This window comes from Camelus bactrianus, chromosome 12 (genome assembly GCF_048773025.1).
Source record: "Camelus bactrianus isolate YW-2024 breed Bactrian camel chromosome 12, ASM4877302v1, whole genome shotgun sequence".
Lineage (NCBI taxonomy): Eukaryota > Metazoa > Chordata > Mammalia > Artiodactyla > Camelidae > Camelus > Camelus bactrianus.
Window position 1 is genome coordinate 60,615,022 of NC_133550.1, and position 19,698 is coordinate 60,634,719.

The window sequence follows — 19,698 nt, forward strand, 5'->3', positions numbered from 1 at the left end:
GTGATCAGGTTTGCAATGTGAAGCTCACTCTGGTCGGCAGCTGGGTAGGGAGCATTGGCTGTGCCAGGCCCCGGCAGGCCCGGGAACCTAGGGATGAGAAAAGCACAGCCCGGAGCTCCAGGAGAAGGAGATGACAAAAGCATAAACCACCCTTCACAGCCTAATATGGCACAGGTGCCCAGGAGCACCACCCAAATTTGGAGAACCAGGGAGGCTTCCTGGAGGAGGTGGCATTTGAGCTGGGCTTGAGGGATGGCAGGCAAGGTGGAGGCCAACACTCCAGGCCTGGGAAATGGCTTTGGCAAAGTCTCGGCAGTGAGGGCGTGGGGGTTGAGTTTGATGAGCCGGTGCATGTGAAATGACTTCTCAAGGTTGTAAGTCCCCCTGGTGGCTGAGCCAGCACTGGGACCCCATCTCTGATGGGAGTGGGGCTCTGTGATGCCCAGCCGAGGCCTGGCACCAAGAACTAACACTGAGGAAGTCCCTGAAGCCCCCAGATCATTGGACTCCTGCACACCCAGCGTCAGAGGGTGGGCACTTCCCCAATTGTGGTGCAGCTGGGTCGGGGAAGAGGAAGTGCGGGCCACAGGCCAGACCCTGAGAGCCGGGAGGAGGAGCCTCTTCTAGAATCAAGAGGAGCCAGGGTGGGGCCTCCCCAAAGGCAGCTCCTGGAGGCTCCTGGGACCACAGCTGAGACACAGGGGGGCTGGAGGGAAGTGAGAGGAGAACTCAGCCTGGGTCCAGCTGAGCGAGACCCTCTGCCACCCACTCCCCTGGACCACTGGCAGCCATGGCTGTGGCTCAGCAGCTGCGGGCTGAGAGGTGAGTGTGGGGGCGCTTCCCTCCCAGGGCCTCCTCACTGCTCCCGGCAGGCCTCGGGGGATGGAGGCCGGCCCTCCCTCAACACTTATCGATGTCAAAAGTTGAGGGGCTGGAGATGAGTCAGAACCCAAATACTCAGAAATGAAGATTCTTAAAACTGTTTTGAGGAAACTCCGAATAGCGCACAGACCAAGAGGCTCAGAGAGGGGGAGTGACTTTCCCAGGGTCACGCACAAGTGGATGGCGGAGTCTGGATGGGGAACTCAGGTGTCCTGGGGCCCAAGCTGGGCCTCGCTGCACCGCATTGCTCAGTAATGGCTTTTCATCTTCTGTTCAGAGTCACAGAATCTGGCTCGTTCTCCCTTTTTATCCAGGGCTTCGCTCAAATGTCACCTCCTCCAAGCAGCCTTCCCTGACAGCTCCCTCTGAACCCTCGCCATGTTTCCTTTTCCTGTCGAGTCCTTACACTATGGCATAATATTTTATACACACTTGTTTGTTTTCTTTATCACTAGCTCCTCCCTTAGAAGCAAGTTCCACACAGTTTGTCTCTTTTGATCTCTGTTGTACCCTCCGGGGATTTGAGCAATGCCAGCCTAGACTAAGTGCTCAGTAAATGCTGCTGAATGAATGAATGAATGGATGGATGGATCTTTGAGCTGGAAAATGTCCTTAGATCCTTTTAGTCCAATCCTGTCATCATATGGAGGAGGACACTGAGCCCCAGGAAGAATAAAATATTTACTCGGGTTCACATGGAGTGAGAGGCAAGGCTGGGGCTTGGAGCAAGCCTCGCCAGGGCCTAGTGTGGTTTCTCAGGTCTTTTCTGAGTATGTCCTCTGTTGCCTGGCCTGTACTCTGAGCTTTGGGGGAACCCAAGGACACAGGGCTTGGCTCCTTCCCTCCTGGAGTGGAACAGCAGGTGACATCAGGGAAGGAGAGTGCTAACAGTGTGGAGGTTACCCGGAGGGTCACCGGAGATAGGTCAGGCTGGCCTGGGCCAAAGTGAACAGCAGGGGCCCATGGTGGAGTCTGGCGCCAGGAGTGGAGCCTGGGGTGGAATTCCCAAGGGTCAAATGGCAGAAGGAAGGCTTGTCAGTATGCACAGAGGCAGGGGCAGCAGAAATCACTATTCGGAGGGTGAATCAAGAATGGCTTCGAGAGCCACGGAGGGCGGTGCTGGGGGCCGGGGCGAGGTCGGCCCACCAGATCCCAGCCCCGCTGTTCCACAGGTTCTCATCAGACGCTGTTCCGGCACACGAGCCCGAGCCTCCGGGAGACAGCTGCTGTTTGAGGCTGGTGGCACTTCCTGTTTTCAGGGCACATGGGCCACACAGGGGATTCCCAGAGCTGGCCACCTGGACAGTGGGTTCCCTCCCTCCCACTCCCCATCCCTCTTCAGCCACCCTTGCTCCTTCACAGAAGAAAGGCACCCTGCTCCCCTCCTTCACGGGGGCAGAGAGCCAGGCCCTGAGGTCCCTTGGCCTCCCTGCGCCTCGGATGTCTATTTGAAGGTGGTCCCTCGATGCTTGAGGCAGAAGTGGAGGATCCGATGGAGGTTGGTGGATTTCGGCAGCAGGACTTTCTAAGACCTGAGACGTCTAAGATGGCAATGACTGCCACGAGGATAGTGACTTTGCTTCCAACAAACATGTTTTGAGCACCTACTGTATGCAGGAGGCACAAAACCTGAATGGGCTGTCGCCCCGTGGTCTTTCTGCCCCTCGTTCAGCATCTCTTACCCAGGCTCCAAAATGGACTTCTCATGAACAACATAAGCCTTTGGGCCCTGAGTTGACTTCAGCTTGGAGGGGTCCTGGCTCAGGTCTCTAGGGGAGCGGCTGGTCGATTCCAGCTGGGTTTGCTGCACCCCTGTCCTTGCCCTGCCCCAGTGCAGCAGCTTCCTGGCTCCAGGGACCCCTCCCTTCCTCCAGGCAGCCAGGTCATTCCCACAAAGCCTACCAGCGGACTTGCTGAAACGCAGATGCAGGGAGTGCCACTGGGTGGAGCGCCTACCAGTGCTGTTCTGGGCGCTGGGGATGCAGCAGTGAGCAGCACCCCTGTTCTCATGGGAATTCTCCAGCTGTGCTTTTACAGATGTGACCTCCGAACCTTCCGAGGATGTAACTACTTCTACAGTCCCCATTTTGGAGTGGGGAAGGGGCTGGAGCACAGAGAGGACTCTTCCCAAGTCTGCTGACCTTGGCAATGGCAGAGCGGGGACTTGGGTCTTCATCTTTCACCTGTGCCTTCCTGCTCTGTGACACACAGGCCCGCTGATGCCCTCCCAACATAACCCCTTCACCCCACCACCCCAGGGCGAGGCACAAGTGCCCTCTGTGAGCAGACCCTGTCTGTCTCGCTGGCTTCATCCCTCATAACGTGCCCCCTCTTGCACGACTGGGGCCTTTGCCCTCACTCTTTCCCTTGCTGTCATCCTGGGACCAAATCCTCTTTGTTTCTTCCATTGATCTGGTGCCACTTCTTCTGGGAAGCCCTCCCTGACCACCTTCGGTCTGAGAGAGCCTTGCCCTCCTACATGCACAGCATCTTGCTTCTCTCTTTGACAAATGTCACCCCCATCTTAGAAGTGTCTGCTTGCCGTGCTCTCTTGCCCACAGCCTCACTGATCCTTTGAGCGAATATAATGGCCAGGCTTCTGTTGTAGCTACAAACATCATGTGCTTTTCCTTCACGGCTTCTGTGACCACTGAAATTACATAATTATTTGTTTAGTGTCCAACTCCTGCGCTCAGCCATGAGACCCAGGAAGGCAGAGGCCATGTCCCAATGTTCTTAGAACAGTGTCTGAGCTACAATCGGGGCTAACAAGGGTGTGTGATTTTATTATTTCTTCGGATGGAGAAACTGAGAGGGGCTGGGATTTTTTTAATTGATTTTTTTTTTAATTCTTATTTTTTAGTTGAAGTGTAGTTGATTTAAAATGTTAGTTTCAGGTCCACAGCAATGTGATTCAGGTATACATATATATATATATATTTATATATATTTTTTCAGATTTTTTTTCCATTACAGCTCATTACAAGAAACTGACTATAGTTCCCTGTGCTATACAGTAGGTCCTTGTTGTTTATCTGTTTTATATGTAGCCACGTGTATCTGTTAATTGAGAGGCTGGGAATTTATCTGTGTTCACACAGCAAGCTGCCAGAAGCTTCCAACCAGGGCCAGTGCAGCAGAGTTTGGGAACAAAATTCTGGAGCCATATTCTAGCTTCTTGACTTCTTCGGGCAAATTCGTTAGCCCCTCTGTGCCTCAGTTTCCCTGCCTGTAAAAAGGTGACATTGTCTTAGAAGAGCACCTGGTGCTTGATGTACACCCAGGAAATAGTTAACTGCAGTTATTATGACCCAACCTGCCTGATTCCCTGTGAAGGGCCATTTCTACCTCTCTGGTTCCTTCCTGCCCCACTCGCATCCGATTGCAGATGAAATACTCATGAAATGCACCGTCTCAGGGGAGAAAGTGGAGGAGGAAGCTTCTCCCAAGGGGGTTACCGCAAGGCCGTGTGTGGAAAGTGAGTGGGGAGGTTACCAGCGGCCAGCACGTTGCCCTGGGAGTGCTGGGGATTTCCTCTGCCCGCTTCTGCCACCCTGAATCACCTCCCGCAGCAGCCTGGCGAGTTCTGAGGCAGCCCACGCTCCCGAGCAGCCCTGGTCACGTAGGGACCAGCAGGGGCTGGGACTGGGTGTGGAGACTTCAAACCCGATGTCTCCCGAGGGCCCCGCCAGCTCTGAGGCCTGGGTGTGGCAGCCCCTGCCCCCAGCTTCCACCCTGTTTCCCAACTGCTGCAACAGTGCAGTCACCATTGCTTCTTATTTCCTCTGTTCACAAGCAGCTGCACTCCTCGCTGCTCCTTCTCCATCTCCTTGGCTGTTTTCTCTCCCACCATCTGTCCCTCTCAGTTTCCCTCTCTGCTCACTGATTGCTCTTCTCTGGGGGTCTTACCCACCAGTCACTGGGCACATGGTTCTTATCTCTCCTGCTCCAGCCAAGACCCCCTCCTCCCAACCCCACCACTGCAGAACTCCAGAGCCACACACCAGCTTTTGCTGGATCTATAACTGGGTGCCCAAGAGACCTCTCAAATTAGCATGCCCCAAACTGAGTCCATCAACCCAGCTCCCCTCCCACCCATCCTGATTAGAATATGAGTATCACTCTTGACACTGCCCTTTCTTTCACCTCTGCATCCAAACAGTCCCCAAACCCTGCCGGTCACAACTCAAGAATAACTCATAAATTAGTAGTGTGTCTGTCGGAAATGCATAAGGCTGCAGGGAACAGAGGAACTGACAGTGACTGAAACAAACAAGGGCTTATGCTTTCATATAACAAGGAGTCTAGCAGTTGGCCTCATCTGGTTCTGCAGCTCAGTGACTTCAAGACCAGCATCCCAGAGACTCCTGTGATCATGCTCATGTTTTTGCCTCATGGATGCAATATGGCTGCTGCAGGTCCAGATGTCACATCTGCTTTCCAGGCAGACAGAATGGGGAAGGGGAGGACACCATGCTAGCCTTTTCCATCCTTCTGGATCAAGAAAGCAAACGCTCTCCCAGCGGCCCCTGCAGCAGATTTGCTCTTAGGTCTTATTTGCCAAAACTGGTCATATGGTTCTCCTAGCTACAAGGGAGGCTGGGAAACAAGAATGGGATTATTATGTTTGACTCAGACCCATCCTGATCTATCAACTTGGGGCTAGGCATTGAATAGAAATGAGCTTGATTAGCAGGAGGAAGCAAGGGACACAAAAATGGAACAGTGTCTGCCAAGGGTGGTGTCCCTCATGTTTGTCCTCTCCTCCTGTCCCCACTGTCAGGCGCAGGCTCACATCCTCTCTCAGCTGGACCACTTCAGGGCCTCCCAGTGGTGCTCTGTCCCTTTAGTCTCTGTCCTCATTTCCTCTCCACCGGCTGCCTGAGTTGACCTCCTAAAGCCAGGATCCTATTGTGTTTCCACTCTCTTCTGAAGTCTTATGTGGCTCCCAGTTGCCTATAAAAATCCTTAGCTCAGTGCTGGAAACCCTCTTCAGCCTGGCCTCATCCTCCTGTTCAGTCTCTGATCACATGAGACTGCAGCCACCCTAGACCTGGGCCCACTGCTCGGACCTCGTAACCTCAGGACATGCTGTTCCCTCTGCCCAGAAGGCCCTCTCCCCAGAAGGTCTTCCCCCTTCTCCCGTCTGACCTGGTAGACTCCTATTCAGCCTTCTAGACCAGACCTGGATCAATGTCACCTCCTCTGTGAGGATTTCCCCAATCTGGACAATGAGCCATTCTCTCTGCAAGACGTGTGTCAACAACTTTGTTTATCCCTGTGACCCAGGGCCTGGAACAGGGTCTGATATGGAGGGGGGGATGCTTGACACACTGTTCCCGGATGAATAACCCAGTCGCAAAGTGATTTGCTAGACTCTAACGTGGCGGTTGACTTATGGACCCGACTCCAAGTGCCTTCACTGTCTAGGTCGTCCGGTCTGTGTCATGGTGCAAGAGGGGTGTCTGATGGGGGGTCCCGGATATACCTTGGTTCCCTTTGCACACGGCCTCACCCCCAGGGGACACCGAACCCAGCAGGGTGATAACCAGGATTTCTTCTGCCTCCCTCAGCGACTTTGACCAGCTTCCCGACGACATTGCCATCTCAGCCAACATCGCCGACATCGAGGAGAAGAGAGGCTTCACCAGCTACTTCGTAAGAGAGCCACCTGACCTTTACCCTCTGGCCTCTGAACCTTGACCCTCTGACCTCTGAACCCCCAACTCTCTCATTGCTTCACTTCTATCCCAGTGGTTCTCAACAGGGCGATTCTGCCTGCCAGGGGATGCTCAGCAGTAAATATCCTGAGACAGTTTTGTTTATTACAACTTGGGGTGGGGCGTCTAGAGTGTAGAGTCCAGGGATGGGGCTTCCCGCCCTGCGGTGCACAGGACAGACCCCACAACAAAGAATTGCCCGGCCCCACATGTAATCCCAAGGTCGGGAAGCCCTGCTCTGACCCTAGACCTCTGGACCACCTTTCTGGGCCCCTGGCCTGCAAGGCCCCACCCACATCCTCTGTCCTTAGGTTTTTGTCATCGAGGTGAAGACGAAAGGGGGAGCCAAGTACCTCATCTACCGCCGCTACCGCCAGTTCTATGCCTTGCAGAGCAAGCTGGAGGAGCGCTTCGGGCCGGAGAACAAGACCAGCCCCTTCACCTGCATCTTGCCCACGCTCCCAGGTAGGCCAGCCGGCCGGCTGCCCCAGGACAGAGCTGCATCCACCTGCCTCTCCTCCCAGCTCTGCTGATGCCCTTCGTGCTTCTATTTTAGTGCATGTGAAAACTGTTCATTTAGTCCATGGCTCCCCTCCTGCCTGTTAGCGCTGCCACCTCTAGCTCTCTGGCCTCAGAGTCCTTGACCCCCTGTGCTCCGATGACCTTTACGGCTGCCCTGCTTCAGCCGTCCACCACTGAGGCCAGGTTTGGAGTGCATCGGCCCCCACCAATTCCCATGTCTCCCTTATTAAACACACAGACTCATCTTCCAGCCTCCCTCCGGCCCCTCCGTGAGCACTGCCTTCTGACTCACCAGCTCCCCGGGGCTCCCCCTCCTTCCTGCTCTGCTGGGATGCTGTGGGCGACACACTCTGCTTTTGGACAGTCCCCCCTCACCCTCTGCCTCCTGGCCTTCCTTCCCAGCTAACTCGCACCTTGGCCAGGCCCAAATCCCTGGCTTCTCAAGGCCAGCTCTCGTGAGCTCAGCAGAAGGAAGTCCCCCTGGAGTGGGGTGTAGGGTGGTCTGGCTGTGCTCGCCACACTCCGCAGGCTGCACACAAAGGGCAGACACTTCCTTTTTTCCAGGCTCTAAACCCCGCCTCCAGCTTGCTCTCTGCCTTAGCAAATGCCTGAGGTTCCCCACATACAGCCCCGGGGAGGAAGCTGTCTCCCAGGGCCTCACTGGTCCCCTCACTCCACAACCCCCCTCGTCCCTGGGTGCCAGGGAGGAGGGTCTCTCCTGCCCTTAGATGAGCCTCTCCTCCAGGCTCCACACTTTCCCCTGGCATCTTGTTCCGCGTTTTCCCTGTAGACTCACCTTCTCCTTTGTCTATTGACTCTGCCAAGCTTCTACAGGAGCAGCCTAGGTTCTCTTCCATTTTTAAACAAACATATGCCGGAAGTGAGCATTCCGGCCACAAGCTTCCTTGAGCCCCGAGGGCCCTCAAAGATCTCTCCTTCTTTGATGATAAATCTTTACTTGCTGTCTAACCAAAGCATCTCCCAGCCTCTGTTCAACCCACCAGCTTGGTTTTAGCTCTTTTTCCTCCGTTGAAGTTCCCTCTGGATGGTGACCTGTTCACTGATCCATGGCCACATCCCAGACCTCATCTTCGAAGTCTTCCTTCTCCCTCCGGGAAGCTCTCTCCAAACTTCTATGGCACCAGTGTCTCCCAATTCCCTTCCAACCTCACCGCTGCTCCTTCAGCTTCTTACAGAATCTGTCTCCTCTGCTGCTCCTTGGAAATTGGGCGTCCTCTGCACCATCGTCTTCCATCTGTCTTCTCACTCCCCCTCTCCCAGACAGTCTGACCTGTGCCAGTGACTCTAACTGCCCCTTTCTTGCCACTAACCCCTCAATGTCTAACCCAGATCTCTGATGCCACTCCCCTGCCACCGCCAGACACCAGCCCAGTGTGTCTCATGGGCACTGGGCAGCGAGAGCCAGACCCATTTCACCTTGGCCCTCCTGGGGGCTCTCTGGGGTGGTTCCCCCAGGGCCTGTGCCTGAGGGTCCTGGAGAGGACATCTGTCTTTGATCAGCTGCCGTCTGTCTTCCTTTCCTCACAAACACTCTACCTTGTCTACGTTGCTTTATTTATTTTTAATAGTAGTGTATATCTGTTAATCCCAAACTCCTAATTCATCCCTCCGCACCACTTTCCCGTTTGTGCCTTGCTTTTGAGGAATGATCCAACCATCCACTCCACAAATATTTATTGATTTGGGCATTATCCTACGCCGTGCTTCTTAACCTTGGCAGCATATTGAAAGTATCCTGAGACTTAAAGAATCCTGATGCCCGAGTCCCACCCCTAGAGATTCTGACTGAATTGTTCTGGGATGAGTCCTGCATAGTGAGATTTTAAACGCTCCTCAGGTGACACCAACGTGCAGCCAAGGGTGAGGACCAGTGTCCTAGGTGATGCGGATACAGCTGTGAGCCACGCTGTTCTCTTGGAGCGAAGAATTGTGTGTGTGTGTATGTGTGTGTGTAGGAACAGGTGGTAAATAAACAATTAAAACAGGACAAATACCAGCTGGCGATAGTACCACTCAGAGAATGCAGGTTGGATGGTGGCCACTTCAGTGCTGTGGAAAGATGTGGGGGGAAAGCGCTGAGCCAGTGGGGAGGGTTCCTGGCCTGGGTGGGCAGCTCTGAGCCCAGAGACCTCACTCTTGGGCCAGATTCTCAGGACAGCTCTTTGCATCTCCTCAGCCAAAGTCTACATGGGTGTGAAACAGGAGATCGCTGAGACGCGGATACCTGCCCTCAACGCCTACATGAAGGTAACAGTGGTGCCAGACCACGTGGCAATGAGGAGGGCATGGGGTGCTACAGACACGGAGGGCCCAGGTACCATCCCTGGGCCTTGGATGGATGCCCTTGTTTATTCCCCAACCTGTAAACTGTCGGCATCCTTAGGAGACAGGAGCACAAAGGAAGGAGCATCATAAGGGCAGAAACCAGGCTGGTCAGGAAAGGCCTTTCACCAATTAGAGCTGTGCAAAAAAGGGATAATGTGCCTCACGAGGTAGTGAGCACCCCGTCACTAGAGGCATACAAGCCGTGATTGATGGCAACTTCAGGAAACTGGGGAGGGAAGCTTTCTTCATAGCCCAGAGTCATCCTCGCAGACTCCTCTCCCTCCTCTTCTACTCTTACGGAAAAAGAGCACCGCGCTAGGAGTCTCTTTAGTCTTTGCTCTGACATTGACTGGGTGACTTAGGGCTAATTGCTTATTCTGTCTAGGCTTTGGTTTTCTCCCCTGTGAAACAGGGCAGTGCTCCCAGCTCTCTGGTCTCACAGGAGGGGAGTGATGTTGGGATTTATTGAGAAAAGGACAGGAAAGTGCTTTGTAAACTGTGAACCTGCTTTCAGAATGTGAGAGATTATGACTCCGAGTGGAGTGAGGGAGCAGGAGGAGAGCAGAAGAGGTGGGCGGAGGGAGGAGGTGGCTGCAGGAATCCTGGGCTCTGGGCTGAGAAGAGGTAGGATGGGAAGGCTTGTGGGCTCCAGCATTGGCGGCATCTCCCCTCCAGGGGGCGCTGTGACAGTGGCTCCTGCAGGGTGGCTGGAGGCTCCACTCTCCTCCAGCCGGTCTGGAGAGGGAAGTGGGTGCTGGTGGGAGGGAGGAGGGGCTGTGGAGCTGGAGCTTTTTATTCCACACCTGGTCTTAGCAACCAGCAACCTGGTGGATCCCGAATCTGCCTGTCTGTGTATGGGTGGGTTTCTCGAAGCCCAGAGGTCAATCAGTGCAGGAATCTGCTATGGTAACCCAACCCTGGGCTTGAAACATTCAGAGACGGGGAGCTCACCCCTGACCCAGGCCACTTGTCCATTGTTCGACAGCTATTAGGAAAGCCTGACTCCCTGTAATTTCTACCCACTGGTCTCACCTCTGTCCTCACGAAGAATATGGCTGCTGTGGTAATGACAATTGCTGGAACTATGGGGAGTGCTCTGACAAGCAACCAGGAGGTTCTTGATACGCATTTGTTGGATAAATGGATAGGCTTACTTAATTCCCTCAGTAGCTTGTGAGTTCAATACTCTGATCCCTATTTTAAAATGAGCGAATGGAGGCACCGAGAGGGAGAGTCACTCACTCAGTGTCACAGAGCAGTTAGGATGGGATTTGAACCCACATCTCTGGGACTCCAAGATTGTGCTCTTGGCCACTGTTCTGGGTTGCAATAAAAGTGACAGCAGCAATGATAATATCCAGCCTGGATGGGACCCTTGCTGGGTGCCAGACGCTGTGCTAAGTGCTGTGCACGTATTTAATTTAATCCTTACACAATCCCACGAAGGAGATACTATCATCCCCATTTTATTAACGAGCATACAGAAGCACATTTGCTCAGGGTCTCCCAGCAGGTGAGCGGCAGAGCTGGGATTCTATGCCGGGCACAGCCTGGCTCTGTCTGTGCCTTTAAATCCACCTTTGGGCTGCACCGCCCCTCCTCCTCTGCCCATAGGACAGACATGTTTCTTCCAGGCTCTGCATTTCCAGTTCCTCTGGGATGGAGTTCCCAGCCCCTCCCCATCCTGCTGTTCCTGTGGGATTCTCTGAGGGGATCTGAGTGCCTCTGGAGCTGTAGCCCCCAAAGCCAACCACGGGGCTCCTGGGGACCTGTGTAGTGGGCAGCCTGGGGGGACTGACCCTACCAGGTTCTGGGTATCTTTGTCCTCACAGCCTGAGGATTTTGCATCGTGGTAGGTATAACCAGCATCACACCAAGAGTCCTGACCCCACTGCCTCCTGGCTCTGCCAAGCAGCCCAGGCACCTTCTCACTCTGAGCCGCAGTTTCCCCAAGTGTGACATGAGATAAAGTATCAGGAAGTGGCTTTAGGCTGTAATACCACCAATTATTGTTAACTTGATTTATTTAGGGGAGCCCTCCTTCACTATTGTCTCCTTTTGACCTCAGGGATGGGCCTTGGTGGCAGATGGCTCAGGATGGCCAACTCTGTCACTTGCTAGGCTGTGTGGCCCTGGCAGGTCCCCTCACCTCTCTGGCCCTCACTCCTAGGTTATTGTCAGATGGAGCGAGGTCACACAGTGACGCTCAGTGCAGGGCGTAGACAGCCACCACCACATCACGTTACCCATCATCACCTTACTGTCATGTCTGGAGGCCTTTGCGTCTTTTTCTAAATGAACTGTTCTTAAGCAAGTTGGGTCCCTCCTGACCTTGAACCCAGGGGCAAGTCTTGTGAAATGTTACCATCATTTCATTGAGGGTTGAAAATATGTCTAGTTTCTGTGATCAGGCAGAGAAGCATTAGTAGAGAGGCGGCGACCAGTTTGGGGCAAGGGGATGGAGCAGCTGGACTGGGATGTCGGGACCTTTCTGCTGACCACCCCACATGCGCTGCCTCCTCCCCAAACGCAGCACCTCCTCAGCCTGCCCATCTGGGTGCTGATGGATGAGGATGTCCGGATCTTCTTCTACCAGTCACCGTACGACTCGGAGCAGGTGCCCCAGGCTCTCCGCCGGCTCCGCCCACGCACCCGGAAAGTGTAAGTGACCAGTCCCTGCGTTCCTGCCGGCCAGAGCCCTGGACCACTTGCCCCTAACCAGTGCTCTGTCCCAGAGGTCCTTGCTGCTAAGGCGCTTCTTTTCCCTGGAAGAAGAGAAGGAACAGAGACCAGGTCTATCCCTGAGCACTACAGGGTGGTTTGGCTTGTTAGGTGAGCTTGAACAAGCGTTGGTCCTACAGGGACAGACAGTGCGTGTGTTTTGATATGTGACAGTAAGAACGGGAGGACAGGCCTGGACCAATGATGGGGAGAGTTTGGTGCCACAGCAACCACTGGGGATGGCCTAAGGACTCAGTGCCTGGAGAGAGTAGGGAGTGGGGAAGGGGTTGGGAGCCACTTTGTCTGCAAACAGTCCTCCCAGCATCTCTGGGAATGCCTCATCCCTGGTGAGTTTTAGTTCCATGGGGCTGCTGTGGCTCCTAGTGTATCATGCTGACCCCTAGGGGATGCTGCTGCTCACTCCCTTATTCCAAAGAGCCCGCCACTCCCTCCAGCCCCCTCCTAAACAAGAAAAAAAATAATCGAAAATCCAAGCCACTGAAATAGAGCTGAGCTTCCAAATGTGAGGCTGCTCAGAATTCCAGGTACAGCGCTCCCGAGCCCCGCCCTCCAGCCAAGCCCCTCCCTCCTTCCTCCTGCCAGGGTCTCTGAGTGTCCTTGCCCTTGTGGTGCCTGGCTATTTCCCCTCTGCACCCAGGCAGGCGTGGCCTGAATTCCAGCCGTGCCTCACAGCAGGACTGGCTCCTGGAGCAGAGCAGGGCACTTCTTGAAGCCCATTTCCTCAGCTGAAAAATTAAGAGGTCTGATGTGGGGAGTAATAAGAAAGAGTCGGCAAGCTACAGAACTAAACAAGTGTGTCTCCCCATCCCCGCCTCCTTCCTGAGCCTCTGATTCGTGGTCCACAAAGCAGGGATACAATCCCTCGTCAAGGGCCGTGAGAACGAGGGGAAGTGTGCTGGCCAGAGAAGTAAGTGTAGCTGCATTTTTTCCTTTTTTTTTTTTTGAGTATAGTTGATTTGCAGTATTGTGTTAGTTTCAAGTGTACAGTAAGGTGATTCAGTTATACATGTATATACTTTTTTTCCAGATTCTTTTCCGTTATAGGTTATTGCAAGATAGTGAATCAAGTTCCCTGTGCTGTACAGTAAACCCTTGCTTGTCTATTTTACACATAGCAGTGTGTATCTGTTAATCCCACATAGCTGCCTCTTTAATACCTTCTCCTTTCCTCACCTTTCCTGCTGCTGCTGAGGGCCTCCTCTGGGCACAAAAGCAGGGAGTGGACCCTGGGGGGCACCAGGAGGGATGACAAGCCTCTCTTCTCTCTCCACAGAAAGACTGAGTCCCCACAAGGTGCCGGCTTTGACCGCATGGCAGCTCCACGAGCGGAGGTACCCCCGCTGGGCCAGGCCCTCCCACAGCACCCCTGGGCTGCAGCCTGGCTCCACCTTTCAGCCACTGAACCCTTCCTGCTGGCGCCTGCCGTGTGCCTAGGATGGGGCTGGGTACCGGAGGGAGGAATGACCCACAGCTTCAGCCTTGGACACCTGAGGCCCCCAGCCACCTGAGCGGAGGGGATGTGACGGGCACAAGACTAGAGCAGAGGGGAATACATCCATCAGTTATTCATTCCATAAGTTCTGGGTTAGCCCCGCGTTGGGGACTGAAGCCTCAGAGGTGACTCAGACAAGGTCTTGTCCTCAAGGGGCTCAAAGCTCCCCAGGGATGCAGACTTAGAAATGGATTTTTAAAAGTAGTGTGATCAGTGCCCTGGGAGTTATGGGGGCACTGGAGTCCCCAGTGAGGCCTGGGGCCCAGGGAAGTTGCCTGATCCAGAGAGTTTAGACCCTTCTCTCTCATGCTCATCCCAACAGGAAGAAGCACCCATTCTAGAGTCAGGGAGAACTGGGTTCTACATGCAGCTCCTCCACTAACAAATAGAGTGGCCTCAGACAAGTCACTCATCCTCCCTGAGCCTCAGTTTCTTCACCTGTTAAATGAGACACTGAAGTATGTAAAAAACTTCTTTAGGAACTCAGTGAATGTTTCCTCCTTCTTTCCTTACTCTGCTTTTCTCCCCAGGCCCTGTTTGACTTTACCGGGAACAGCAAACTAGAGCTGAATTTCAAAGTTGGAGATGTGATCTTCCTTCGCAGTCGGATCAATAAAGACTGGCTGGAGGTAAGGCTGGAGGTGAGGAAGGAGATGAGGATGGAAATGAGGTTGAAGGTGGGGATGGAGGGTAAAGGGAGAATGGAGGCAAGGATGGAGGTGAGGTTGAAGGTAAAGATGAAGGTGAGGATGGAGGCAAGTTTGGAGCTGAGGATGGAGTTGAGGCTGGAGGTAAGTTGGAAATGAGGTCGCTTTGAGTCTGGTGGGGAATCAGAGAATGAGGAGGGATCTGAGAAGGTCCCAGGGAAGAGATCTTATTCAAAGACAGCCCTGGAGATCTGGGCAGGTGGATGGGGGAAGCCTGAGAAAATACAGTTGTGTGTGGCTGGTGCAGAAGATTCTGGAGCCTTTGGTGCTGACCCCAACAAACGGTTGTTTTGGGCAAGCCAGTTATCCTTCCGAGTTTAATTTCTTGGTCTTAATCTCCTGTGACAGGGAATCTCAGCCTGTTCACTATTGGCATGTGGGGCCAGGCGGTTCTCTGCTGCAGGGCTGCCCTAAGCGTCCCAGGATGTTTAGCGGCATCCTTGGCCTCCATCCACTAGATGCCAGTAGCACCCCTCCAGCTGCACCAGTCAAACGTGTCCCCAGGCATTTGGCCCTGAGGGGCAAAATCACGCCCAGCTGGGAAACGCCATCTGCCGTCTGGGGTAATGTTCCTTGCCTTGCGGGCAGCGAGTGAAGAGAGTGAGGAAGAGCTTGCCTCTGGAGTCTGGCGTCACATCCTCGCTGTTTTTAGCTGGCTCTGCGACATTGGGTCCCTTGCTCAACCCCGTGGTTTCCTTTCCCGTAAATGGAGATTACACTGGCTGTTTCTTAATAGCTTTCCAGGAAGGGTTAAAGGAGGCGCAGCTATTCAGGGCTCAGCCCGCAGAGAGCTTGGATGTGAGGTGTCCGGCCGGTGCCGGGGCCCCTGGGGGAGTTTAATGAGGCTCTGAAGCCAGAACCTGTCTTGGTCATGCTTTGTCACTGCACATCCCTGCGCAGCCAGCGTGGCCCATACAAGGGCTCATGACTGGAGACGGGGGGAAGGGCACCGCGTGGGAAGCCCTGGCCTGGTGCCAGCCTTTTGGATTAAGTCCAGTTGTTATTAAAGATCTCCTTCTCTCAGGGTTCCTGAGCGGGTGTCTGAAGGAGGTTGTGGGTCAGGTCCTGAGGCAGGGCCAGCGCCCAGGGGTCCTGGGACCACTGAGGGGAGGGGAGGGTCCCTGGTGTCCAGGGGCTGGAGAGCAGCGAGGACCCAACGTGTGTCTCACCAACTTGGCAGTTTTGATTTTATCTTAGTCCTGGAGCTCCGTCTCAGGCACTCAACAGCCCTAAGAGCTTCCTGGGGGTATTGCTGGGGCATTCTCCAGAAACAGGAAACGTTTGTTGACTTGTTTTCTAGAAAGTTCTATGTATCAGTATGCTGGCCAACTCCTGGCCTCAGACTGAGGGGAGGGTTGGGGAGGAGCGAGGATATACTATTTCAGCCTCAGTATATCCATCTGTAAAAGGGGATGTAAACAATGTGTCTCTCCATAGGATCGAGATGATTAAGAGAATGTGGGACAGGACTTTAGAAGAGAGGCCTGGCTGGAGGGAGATTTCTGGCTTTTTGGTCTAGAGCAGGTGGTATCCATGGAATGAATGAATGAATGAATGGGCCCCACCCTTTCCCGCATTTTATTTTTCTCCTGAACACCTACCACACTCTGACTCACCACAAAGTTCACCCGTTTATCTCTGCACTGTCTGTCACCCTCCCGCATAGTGGAAGCTCCAGAAGGAAAGGCAGGGACTTTGATCTATTCTGAGTGCCCAGAGCCTGCCCCAGAGCTGGTGCTCAAGAATGAATGAATGACTGAGTGCGTGGTTAAATGAATGAGATAAAAGCAGCTTTCTGGATAAGTTCAGGTCTTGACCTGTTCTAAAATGGATAGCTCGGGATGAACAGCTTACTGACCTTGCCCACTTTTTCTCCTCCCTCTGCATAAGGGAACCCAGACCTCATCTGTCTTTCCCCATCATTATAAAGGGGCCAGGGTCCCGAGGCATGGCCCCGCTGCCTCTCCTGGCCCCGACAGGGTAATGCCTTCTTTCCCTCTCAGGGCACTGTCCGGGGAACTACAGGCATCTTCCCAGTGTCCTTCGTGAAAATCCTCAAGGACTTCCCAGAGGAGGAAGATCTCACCAACTGGCTGCGCTGCTACTACTATGAGGACACCATCAGCACCATCAAGTTCGTGGCCTGCTGGGAGGGAGGGACCTGTCCTCCCCGCCTGCCCATCCCCACTCTCACCTCTATATCACACTCCAGGTTCCAAGACCCAAACCAGATCGCATGCCCCCACCCCTACCAAACACACACACTTAAAAGCCTGCAGTGGTTCCCACCGCCCTCCAGACAAGCCATACCACTGTAAAGATGTCAAGGTTCCGTGTAGCATGGCCAGCCTCGTCCTGTGTCCCCCTTCTGGCCTGCTGCGTCCTCACCTGGGCCTGTTGTCCCCTTAGGGACATCGCGGTGGAGGAAGACCTCAGTAGCACCCCACTTTACAAGGATTTGCTGGAGCTCATGAGGTGAGGGGCTGGGGCGGGAGGAGGGCGGGAGGGCACCAGAAACCCCGGAGAAGAGAACAGAGGGAGGAACACAGCGCATTCAGGTGCTGGGTGCTTTACATCTATTTTGCCTTCTTGTTTTATCCACAGCCCAGCCCTGCAGGATGGGTATCTCCTCCTTGTATTAGATGAGTGGGGGGACCGCCGAGAGGTGAAGGGGCTTAGACGGGGTCACACAGTTTGTGAGCCTGAACTTGCAGCTAGAGCTAAAGTCTTTCTAGATCAAAACGTTGGACTTAGGCCCTCCACCACCAGGCAACTCCCACCTCCCAGGATTCAGTTTAGTTACGGGCAGTGATTTTACAGAATGGAAATAGCATTGTTACGTTTCTGACAATGAAAAGAATACCTAGTCATTATAGTTTAAAAAGGAAGGGAGGGGCCTGAAATCACAGAAGGGTATAAAGAAGATAGAGAATTCTCCTCCTTTCGTTAGCTGATGTGCATGTAGATTTTTTCAATGCACACCCCACCCCTCCCCGACCCCACAGCCCCATAAATCTTACTTTCGTTGGGTTCACGACATCATTCTGTGGATGCTCCGTAACTAACGCAGCCAGCCTCTTCTGTTGGCCATCTAAGTCATCTTCCACTTTTTTACTGCTGTGAACAATGTCGTGATTCACGTATTTGCTGACTTCCCTGATTGCTTGTCTGGAAGTGAAATTTTGAGATCAAGCTGTTTGCAAGTCTGACAGGCTGCTGACCCATTTTGTCAAATTACCTAAGAAAAGGCCTGATGGCTTTTCACTGTCACCAGAATGCCCATCTACCTGCAGCCCACATCGGACAGTTCCAGTCCTTAAGGAGTTCTGCTCCAGAGCCACACTCGGGGCTCTCCCAGGGGCTTTATTCTGCTCTACTCTGCGCCCAGCAAATCCCGCTCCTCTTCCCCACAATAGTCCTTGAATCTTCATCACATTTAGACACAAGGCATTTCAGGCTGTGCCACTAATTTCTTGTGAAAGTCCTGTTCTCCCCTGCAGGTCTCAGTGTCCCCATCTGTACAATGGGAGGTTGGACCACTCGGATGATAGGGCCGGTGTCAAGCCCTGACCTCTTCCAGATTCTTGGATCCCGGCCCTAAAACCCTCTCCGCCCCCTCTCCCTTAGGTCACTCTTTGGCCTAAGGCTGAGGGGCCTTTCCTGAACCCTGATCTCTCCCACTCAGGCGGGAGTTCCAGAGAGAAGACATCGCCCTCAATTACCAGGATGCTGACGGGGATCTGGTTCGGCTGCTGTCAGACGAGGACGTGCAGCTCATGGTGAGGCAGGCCCAAAGTCTCCCCTCCCAGAAGCGCCTCTTCCCCTGGAAGCTGCACATCACCCAGAAGGACGACTACAAGGTCTACAACACGGTCCCCTGAGCTGACCGTGTTCCCCGGGCAGTGCGGGGGCAAAGAGCCCTTGGAGGGGATTCAGACCAGTAAAGACTGGGAACACGGACAGACTTCCTGGTTTGGACTCAGATGGACCTGCTGGCCTTGGCTTGTATTGTCTCCACATTTGGTCTCTTGATTAAATAAACCATTTTATGTCAAAGGGCCAGACGGGGGAAGATAGTATCCTTTGAGGGAAGAGAGGCGAGGAAGTAAAATACCCATTAATGAGCATCGATTAGGGGTTGTTTAGATACAGACGAGGGGCGGGGGTGGTGCTGGCTTTGGGCCTCTAATCCAGCCACCCCAGACCCTCGCCCGGTCCACATGTATGGAGAAACCCAGCGACTCTCTTTTGCAGCCTTTTCTGGCACTGGCTATTGGCCTCAAGGAAGTCATCCTCCCCCAGGTGCCCTCAGGGTCAGGCCAATGCCAGGCCCTCTGCGTGACCAGGGTCAGAGTCTTCCTCCGCCCTATTATATCTGCTGTTCTGCAGAGGGGGCAGAGACCTGGGTCCTGGTGACTGCGGTCTCCTCTGTAAGCAGGGGGTGAGGGAAGGGCGGATGCTGGCCCCACCCGGGAGGAAGAGGAGGCAGAATGATGGGTCTCCCTCTGTGAGCTGAAGCTGTTCTCTCCTAACCAGCCAAAATGTCAACAGGTGTCACCTCCAGAATGGTGACATAAGGAGCCTGGTGGACCCTCTCTCCAATGAAACACCATTTAACTGATGAAAAATGCTTAAAGCCAACCATTTAAAGTCTCTGGAAATTGTTCTGAGGGCATACAGCAAATGGAGAAGCGTTTATTCTACGAAATCTCCTAAATCCCAGTAAGAACAATGAGTCTGTGGCATTTGAGCCTCCATGTGCTCCCATCCCCTCCCCACCTCCGGCTCCACGTGATGGAAATGCTACTCGGGATGCGATACTCTAGGTGGACACAGCCAAGAAGATGGGGGCTCCCTCTCCCCTCAGCCCCCTGTCTTTTGCCATTTCACCCTAGAAAGGGCTGGCTGCCAGTGCCTCTCAACCCCTCGGCCCTGTGTTGTGGAAATGCCATTCCAGGCCATCACAGCTCCTGACATGGCGTGCCAGGGCCACCATGGCAAAGTACCACAGACCGGTGGCTCACACAACAGAAATTTATTGTCACACAGCTCTGGAGGCTGGAAGGCTGATATCAAGGTGTCAGGAGGGCCAGGCTTCCAGTGAAGCCTGTTGGGAAATCCTTCTCTGCCTCTTCCCAGCTGCCAGTAGTTTCTCAGCATTCTGTGGCTTTCCTTAGCTTGTGGTGCCTCGCTCCAATCCTCTGTCTTCATGTGATGTTCTCCCTGCCTGTGTCTCTTCACATTGTTTTCCCTCTGTGAGCGTCTCTGTGTCCAGCTGTTCCCTTTT

The 19,698-nt window shown here is 53.8% G+C and overlaps 1 protein-coding gene across 2 annotated transcripts; it reads left to right on the forward strand.

Annotated features, from left to right (window-relative positions):
- The first annotated feature begins 595 nt into the window (after nt 1-595).
- Nucleotides 596-18,471, forward strand: NCF4 (neutrophil cytosolic factor 4). 2 transcript variants are annotated; one of them, XM_074375484.1, is made up of 10 exons: nt 596-822; nt 6,456-6,540; nt 6,914-7,067; nt 9,322-9,392; nt 12,004-12,131; nt 13,486-13,543; nt 14,235-14,345; nt 16,415-16,545; nt 16,821-16,886; nt 18,097-18,471. In XM_074375484.1, exons 1-10 carry the CDS (start codon nt 791-793, stop codon nt 18,290-18,292), a joined length of 1,032 nt encoding a protein of 343 aa, XP_074231585.1. In that variant the 5' UTR covers nt 596-790; the 3' UTR covers nt 18,293-18,471. The 2 variants fall into 2 exon arrangements, with proteins under 2 accessions (XP_074231585.1, XP_010958667.1); XM_010960365.3 differs by having other exon boundaries at nt 600-822; nt 14,235-14,333.
- The last annotated feature ends 1,227 nt before the right edge of the window (nt 18,472-19,698 follow it).